Genomic DNA, 8,728 nt, shown 5'->3' on the forward strand with positions numbered 1-8,728 from the left:
GGATTGAACCGCAGTCCCTGTGCTTTGCCAAGCTTGTTCTAAGTAGGTGCTTTAGACCACTGAGCCATCTCACCAGCCCGGTTGGGTTTTTTTTGAGACAAGGTCTTGCTATGCAGCTCAGGCTAGCCTTGAACTCACAGAGATCTTCCTGCCTCAGCCTCCTGACTGCTGGAATAACAGGTCAGCAGCACTGTACCCAGCTCAACACCTTTCTTGCAGCAGGAAGGGTGAAGACACAGGCACCAGAGCCAGCCCTGCATGCCACTCTCCTTACACCCGGCCTCTCTGCCGCTGCTCTCGGGGAATCATCAGGCACCATCTCCCTCCACTCCTGCTAGAGGCCTGGCTCCACCCACCTGAAGTTGTAGCCGGGAGAGACATTGTGGTCAACATCCCGTGTGTCCAGGCGCCGGAAGGAGTAGCGGGGCAGGCAGAGGGCAGCAGCCCGGTCCAGATTGCAGTCCCAGTTCACCTGGATGCCCATGATGCCGCCCTGTGCACAGGCAGGGGACGTGGTCAGGCTTGAGTTGCAACCCGCTGGGCCTGGGACACATGACAACAGCGGGGCCTGTACCTACCTCCACAGCCATGTCCTGGAAGCTGTGGCCTGCGCTCTCCACCACCTGGCCCAGACGGAAGATGGGACAGAAGGGGTCAGTGTGAGCGTTATACACGCAGGACTTGAGGTAGGTGGTGGAGATGTTGGGCAGGATGTTCCTCCTGGAAGCCGGGAGGGAGGGACGTCAGCCACAGCCCCTGGGAGCCAGGAGCGTCCCCAGGGCACTCGCGATCTCACGCCAGCGGCCACTTACTTGCTGAAGTTGAATTTAGGATACCAGATATTATTCTTAACCAAAAGTGTGAAGTTTTCTGCAGCCTTTAAAAAAGCAGGTCTGAAAAAAATGGTAAACCAGTTGTTAGAAAAAGTACAGGCAGATGTCTGCTCACTGCCAGGCCCGGCACGCTCACCTGGGCACCTGAGAGTCATCCTCCACCGGGCACCAGGACGCCACCTCGCAGGTCCGCACAGACCCATTGAATGGCACGCACCTTCCAGTCCAGACCCCTGTAGGAGAAGGGGTCCCAGGTCCACGGAGTCTGCACTTCTGCCCTTTGGGTGAGGCCCCTCCTACCTAGTGGCCTATCTTGAACGACTCCAGTTCTGGGACTTAGATGGCACCCGGAAATTGGGGCCAGCGACGGGCCCCCTGAGTGGCAGCCACATCTCTGCTTTGCCAATGCGGCAAGGCCCCCCCGGACAGCAAGTCACAGAGCAGAGCAAGCTTGGGGGCTCACCCAACAGGGGTGACAGGCAGAGAAGGTTACTGTTCCAGTCCTGGTGATCAGATCCAGGGCCTTCACACTGAGCTACATCGCCAGGATTTATTTTCTCTTGGGACAAAAAAAAACAAACTTGCCAAGCCACTGAGTTGCCCAGGCTGGGCTCAAACTTGCCATGCTCCTGCCTCAGCCTCCCAGAGTGCTGGAATTATGGGCTTGCATCACCACGTCAAGCTTCTGGGCTCTATCTGTGGATACCAGCTCACCAGGGTGGCAGAACTTCCCTGGGGGCGGTGGAGAGCTTTCTCCCTCATGCTGGGGCTGAGCCCAAGGCCTTAAGCGTGCTAAGCACGCCCTCTACCATTAACGCCCTGCAGCCGGGCTCCAAGTCCCTGAGGCAGCCTGCATAGCGGCGACCGCCAGGGGGCGCCCTCTGACGCACGCTCCTACCGTTGCTGTGGGTGCTCCCGGAGCCCACCATGCAGTTGGCGTCTGATTCGCACCTGGTGGTCTGATCAGGAATCTGGAAGGAGGAGGGCTGGGGTCGATTTCCTCCGGGTCCCCCCAGGGTGGAGGGCTGGGGACAAGGCCTGGGGAACCACCTACCTCTGGACAGGTGCCCTGGGTCTGGTTCACGGTGATGATCATGTTGGTCATGACGAAGAGCGAGTTTTCCTCCTGCAAGGGGACAGGGGACAGTGTCCTGCTGGGTCCTTTACGCGGGAGATGTGCAGGTTCTGGAAGGTACCGTGCTGGGCTCGAGACTAACGCATGCCTACATGGGGCCCGCTAACATCAGGAGGAAAAACAAGGACCCGCACTGCTCCCGGTGGGCTCCACCGCCCCAGCGGGGTGTAGGTGCTGCGTGCTCTAATGTATTACAATCGCATTAGGGTGGGTGCGAGCGCGCTGTCGCACTAGCTGTAGCCCCGCACTTCTTATTTTGACTTGGAGTCAATCCCTGAGCTCCAGGGGACGAGGCACCTGTGAGTCCCTGCTCTGCCCCGCCCTGTCACACATTCCCTAAAGGGAGAAGGGCAAGACCACCTACTCCTCACAGCTCCCAGCGAGGAGTTGGCACCTTCCTGAATCCGGCTGTCTGGAAGGCACTGTCTGTGCAGGGGCATTTGAGGACGTGGGGACGTGGACACGTGGGGCAGTTAGGGAATCAAAGTTATGCAAGGTTGGTGGCACAAGCCTGTACTCCTTGCACTTGGGGGACAGAGGCCGGAGGATCCCGACTTCAAGGCCAGCCTGAACTGCACAGTGAGACTCTTATCTCATAAATAAATAAATAAATAAAATAAAGGTCAATGTTTAACCTGTAGCTTTTGTCGGTATAGCTCAGTGCAGAGTACTTGCTTTGAATGCCTGAGGCCTGGATCTGATCACCTAAGCCCAAAACCCCAAACAAAAATGACGCAAAGGAGCTGCGTGTGGTGCTGCACACACCTGTAATCCCAGCAGTCTGGAGCCTGAGGCAGAAAAATCACTGAGTTCGAGACCAGCCTGGGCTACAAAGTGACCTCACGACCAACCTGAACTGCTTAGTAAGTGAGAGATCCTGTCTCAAAAAGACCAAAAAAAAAGTTAACTTGCAGCTTGGTGGCGCCACCTGCTGGTGACTCTGACTCAGGCCCTGCATCAAACAGGTTCTTCCTCTGCTTCTGCCCCTGAGGAATCAGGTGCTGTCTCCATCTGGCCTGGTCTGGGACTCTGATGGCCGTGAAGTTTATACACCGCCTGCCCAGGTTTACCTTGTGGGTGGAAGATGATAAAGCAAACAGGAAAGGTGGAAAGGAACCACGTCCACCTGGCCTTTGTCCAGAACTTGCGACCTGTGGCTTCCCGACCTCTGAGGCCTGGGGCGGATGGAGATATCCTCACGGGAAGGACACCTGCCCGGCCACAGTCACTGAGCGTGACGGGCACGACCAGAAGCCAAGAGTTCCGGCCGCTCTGCTCCAACGCGAAGCCCAGCGTGGAGGAAGTTGGCTCTGTGGCCACCAGTCAGGAATCGTGGGGCAAAGTTGGGAAAGAGGCGGAGAGCGGGGCGAAATCACGGGAAGACACACCTGAGCAGGGACCACGTAATCGGCCACGTCCCAGATCCGGAATCCGAGCTGAGAAGTGTTGGTCGCGGCCACGCCCTTGGCCTTGGTGGTAACGGAGCTGACCACGGAGTCCTTCTCCTGGTAGCCCTTCTCCCACACGAACACCCACCTGCGGGCACACAGCTCCTCAGCGGCTGGGCCTAGGAGGCTCACAGATCACCAGAGGGGGCGAGAGCGCGTCCACTAACAGCGCGCCCTGCAGGAAGGCAGGGACGGTCTCTTCCTTTTGTGGATGGGCCAGTCTGATCCGCTCCAGGCTGTGCTCCCCCCCCCCCTTTCTAGCTCTGCCTAATCTGCCTGCACCTCTCACCACACACCCTGAAATGCTTTTCTGTGATTAGACCTGATGAATCTACCCCCTAGGGTGAGGTGTGGTGCCCACCTCCTCTTTGGGGGGACCTCCTGGAACCCCATCTGATAACAGTCTAAGTAAAAATCTCACTGGAGGGCTGGTGAGCTAGCTCAGCGGTCCAAGAAGATAACAGTGTACAATGTACTGATTATCGAAACTGTCCTATTAATCAGCTTTGAAACTCTCATTCATATTTGTTTCTCGAGAAAATTAAAAAAAAAAAAAAAGAGAGAGAGAGAGATAGCTCAGCGGTTTAAGCACCTGCTTAAGCAAGCACAGGGACCAGGGTTGGATCCTGGCACCACGTGCGGCTCCAGCCCTGCCCCTGGGAGCGCTGGGCCACCGAGACCAGGCGGGGTGGTACATGCCTGTGACGCCAACGCTGGGGAGGCTGAAAACAGGAGGATCACTACCAGTCCAAGCTGCATAGTAAGACCCTCTACCAAATACATTAAAAATAAAATAAAAATCTCACCCGGTGTGGTGGCACATGCTTGTCATCCCAGCACGCAGTAGGCTGAGGCATGAGGATCAAAGTATAAGGCCAGCCTGGGCTACATAGTGAGTTCAAGGCCAGCCTGCACTGCATAAGGAGGTCCCATGTCAAGAAACAAAGCCAAACAGAAATAATCATAACAACCTAAAAGAAAACATGGGAAAGACAGGAGCACAATAGGGACTGTCCCCAGATTAAATGAGTTGATGAAGGCTGGCCAGCTAGCTCAGCTGACTAACACGCCTGCTTAGGCAGAGCGCAGCAGCCAGGGATTGGAAGTGCACTGAGATGAGATTGAGACTGGGCGTGATGGCCTGCACCTGTAATCCCAGCTCTTGGGATACTGAAAACAGGAGGATCACTACAAGTCTGATCCATGTAGTGAGACCCTGGAGACCCTGTACTAAATACATAAAAATAAATAAATAAATAAGCTGATGAGTATTAAGTGCTCAGAACAATATTTCAGCTTATGCTTGCTAGGATAAAACCAGCCAGTAAAAAATCAAAATGGCTCCCTAGCAGAGCTGTCCTTAGACATCCACCAGAGCTGGGCACAGTGGCGCACACCTATAATGCTAGTGCTCAGAAGGCTGAGGCAGGAGGGTCACTTCACATGCAAGGCCAGCCTGTCTCCAAAACAGTAACAAAACTATTATTTATTGAGGCAAGAAATATTCCATCTCCCCTCCTTTTTTTTTTTGTGAGCAGAATATATTTATTGAGAGAAAGAAAGCTCCTGTCCAAGAGACGGACAGGAAGGGGGCCCGAGCGGGTAGTTCCCCGGGAAGTCCCCTCCTTTTTATTCCTACGAGCTCAGACTTCAGAAACTCTGCTTGCTGACCTAGGTAGCCCCACCTTCACAGTCTGTCTCCACCCTCCCCAGGTCCTCTCCCAAAGGGCTCCTGGAAATCCGGCCACAGCAAAACCGCCACCTCATTCCGGTCTGCCACCGAGGCATTCCAGGACAGGAAGGCCCCTAGTATTCTGCCACCGAGTACAGTCAGTTGCTAAAGCAAACACTGACAGTGTCACAGCCTCCACTATCATGTGACGATTTCCTCACCATGTGACTGGCAGGCTGAGATGGGAATCAGGACTTTAGTCTCTTCAGGAAGGGTTGTTGTATGGGTGAGGGGACCACAATTCCACCCGGGGTTAACTGAATCAGGAAATTATTCGGCAAGTTGGGTTTTGTTTTTTCAAGACAGAGTCTAGGCGGACCTTGTAACCTGAGCTGGCCTTGAACTTGCAGCGATCCTCCTGCCCAGCCTCCAAGGGTTGGGGTAACTATGCCCAGCCTGACAGAGCGGGTTTTGGTCATAGAAGATGGATACAAGCAAAGCGCTACTACTTTAAAAATCCTCATGATCAGGAGCCTTAAAGCCCATGAAGAGCCAATAGGAACCCTTGAGCCCAATAGAAACATAAGGAATGGGATTTTGTGGTACAGGATATCATAGTGGCAGCCACGTGTGTAATTTACCTGTTTCTAGTAGCCATGTTAAAAATGACAGGAAAATTGATTTTTATATGTTTTATGTAACCCAATCTATCCACAATATCATAACATCATCTGTTAAAAAACACTGGGCCCGGGAGATGGCTCAGTGGGATAAGTGCTTCCCTGGCAAGCACAAGGGCCTGAGTTCAATCCCCAGTTCTGCAAAAAAAAAAAAAAAAAAAAAAGTAAAAAAGCACTGATGCGAGATTGTATTCTCTTTCTGTATTATGTCTTCAGAATCTGTATATTTTACAGATAGAGTGCATCTCTGCCACAGAATCATCCACAGAATGTTCCACAGCCACGTGTGACCAGTGTCCAGCACAGCCCAGCGGGAGAAGCCGCAGGCCCCGAGGCTTGGGCTCCACTAGCTGGTCTCGCTGTAGAACAGCACAGCACCATGCCCGGGAGCTAAGCAGCCCCGCAACCACCTCACCCCGGCGCTCCCTGAGTCCAGCCCTGGGTACCTGCCACCTGGTTCTGATGTTGGGCCCACAACTGGATTGTGTTGTTTTGTTTTGATAGTGCTGGGGATTGAACCCAGGCCCTCATGCCTGCTAACGCTACCCCGAGCCCCACCGGGGAAGCCTTTACTGTCCGCACCTGTGGCCCGCGGGCTAACAGATGCCACAGCAAGGGAATTCCTTTGGGCAATGCCGACACACCGCAGCAGCCCCGCCCCAGGAGAGATGGGGTATTTCTAATGCCGCCCATAGTCATGCCCAGGCAAGGTGGCAGGACACTGGGCCACCGGACCCCAACTCTGCTCAACATCAGAACCACCGAGCAGCTGCTCATACTCTGTAGCAACCGAATCAGAAGATCTGGGGATGGGAGTCCGGAGTGAGTCACTGTTTTCTAAGGATTCCTGAATAGTTCTCAGGTGCGGTCGAGGGACCACCGCGCTAGGCCTTTGAGGAAAAGGAGAACGCAGACCCATCTGTCGGGCCAGCAGCTGTGGACGCCATGATCTTAAAGGCGACCCTTACAAGTGAGCCCCACCAGCGAGGTAACGTCCACTCTCTCTCCTGGGCTGTACGGCACTGTAACGGTGCACTCAAACATCTAAGGAGGCCGAAGGCCACATCCATAAGCAAGAGGCAGGCTGGGTCCCACGCTCGCACCCCCAAACTCTCACAATCGTGGGTCACCGCCTGCTACCCAAAGGAAAAGACGGAAGCCACAGACTCAGAAGGACCCAAGTAGAAATCACAAGCTTTGGTTTTAGAAGTGTGGAGGGAAGAATGAAGCGTTTAGGGCAAACCGCACGCCTCTACCGACTCAAAGAGCATCAGGGTAGCAGGGAGGGGAGGTAAAGTAGGGAGGAAGGCGCGAAGACGGCGCAGTCCAGCCGCCCAGCAGCCTCCCGGGGCGCCGAGCCCGCAGTTGCCTTTCGCGGCGTGGGCTGCTGCCCGGGGCGCAGGTGCCCAGTGCGCAGGTGCGCGGCGCCGGCCACGCCCCCTCCCCGTGCGGCCCCGGCGACCCCCGCGGCGCTCACCCGATGACGTAGGCCAGGATGAGCAGCTGCACGGCGCGGTTCATGAGCCCCACTTTACGGCTGCGGATGAGCACGATGCGCGGCGTGTCGTACTCGAACAGGAAGCCCCGCAGCGCGCCGCAGCAGCCCGCCATGGCCCCGCCGCCCGCGCTCCCTGCTCCGCTCGCCGGGACCGGCCACCACCGCTTGTCCCCTCGCGGAGCCCCGCCCAGGACGCCCGGACGCCCGCGGGAGGAGGGCCCGGAAGGAGGCGGTGCGGCCCGGGGCGTCCCCTCCCCTCGCGCGGCGCGGGCTGCGGGGCTGGCGGCGAGGTGGGCACGAGCGCTGTAGACTCCGTCCCCCCTCAGAAGGGCACGGAGGGACCCGGACTCTCGGGGAGACAGGGCCGGCGAGGAGCGTGTCGCCCCCTGCCCTGGGCGGAGTCGAGGTCGCGTGGGGGGCTGGGAGTGACCCCGTAAGTACTTTTTATTCCTTCATTCTACAGGTATTTTACTGAGGGCTTGCAGTGTTTGGCCCCTAGAGCTATGGACGCGACGTGGAGTGATGTCCGAGGAGGACCAGTGGCTGCAAAGAACTTTTTTTTTCCCTTCTTTCACGTTGAGCTACCATCCTCAGCCCCCTTCTTTTTTCTTCCTTTTGATTTATTTTATTATTATTATTGTTATTTTTGCGGTGCCCCTGTGCTTGCCAGACAAGCGCTTACTCAACTGAGCTATCACCCCAGCGACCCCCCCCCCCTTTTTTTTTTTTTTGAGATAGGGTCTTGCTACGCAGTTCAGGCTGGCCTTGAGCACATTGTAGCAGACCTGGGACTCACAACAATCCTGCCTTAGCCCTCAGCCTCCCTCCCAAGTGCTGGGATTACAGGCGTGTGCCTCCACACCCGGCGATTCTCAGCCTTTTTTATATTTTATTTTGACATAGAGTCTCGCCAAGTTGCCCAGACTGGGCTCAAACTTGAGATCCTCCTGCCTCAGCCGTCTGAGTGCTGAGATTACAGGTGTGTCCTGTCACACACACTGTTTCCACCTGTCTTTTCCACAGAAATGTTCTTTCCCTTCGGCTGTACTTTCATAGATAAATTTTGTATGTAATTTCACTACTGCATTCAACAAACACACCTTTCATAAGCCCACCACTCTCCATGATCAGAGCATGCCAAATGTCTCAGCGCGTCCTGGGGGCGGGCTGGCACTGCATGCCAGGGATTGAACCCACGGCCGCTGGGTCTGCCTAAACAGGTGCTTCAATTCGCTGAGCTATTTGGCCAGCCCTCCAGTTGCTTCTTATACATAATGGTTGTGGGTGGTTTTTTGTTTGTTTGTTTGTTTGTTTGAGGTAGGGTTTCATTATGGAATTCAGGCAGGCCTTGAACTCACTATGAAGCCCAGGCTAGCCTAGAACTCACAGTGATCCTCTTGCCTCAGCCTCCTGGGTGCTGAGATTACAGGTGTGTGCCACCACACCCAGCACGTAAACTCTG

At 55.4% G+C, this 8,728-nt stretch overlaps 1 protein-coding gene across 1 annotated transcript in view; it reads right to left on the bottom strand.

Annotated features, from left to right (window-relative positions):
- The window catches only part of P2rx4 (purinergic receptor P2X 4), a 12,429-nt gene extending 4,971 nt beyond the window's left edge, over positions 1-7,458 (bottom strand). Inside the window, exons 1-8 of the mRNA XM_004635904.2 lie at positions 7,246-7,458; positions 3,357-3,504; positions 1,888-1,959; positions 1,732-1,804; positions 970-1,066; positions 813-893; positions 579-720; positions 357-493 (exon numbers count right to left, since the gene is read on the bottom strand). Coding sequence (XP_004635961.1) covers positions 357-493; positions 579-720; positions 813-893; positions 970-1,066; positions 1,732-1,804; positions 1,888-1,959; positions 3,357-3,504; positions 7,246-7,379 — 884 coding nt within the window. The 5' untranslated portion in view covers positions 7,380-7,458. The remainder of the gene's footprint in view (positions 1-356; positions 494-578; positions 721-812; positions 894-969; positions 1,067-1,731; positions 1,805-1,887; positions 1,960-3,356; positions 3,505-7,245) is intronic.
- Between the last annotated feature and the right edge of the window lie 1,270 nt (positions 7,459-8,728).

Source organism: Octodon degus, unplaced genomic scaffold (assembly GCF_000260255.1).
Source record: "Octodon degus isolate 3935 unplaced genomic scaffold, OctDeg1.0 scaffold00076, whole genome shotgun sequence".
Taxonomy (NCBI): Eukaryota; Metazoa; Chordata; class Mammalia; order Rodentia; family Octodontidae; genus Octodon; species Octodon degus.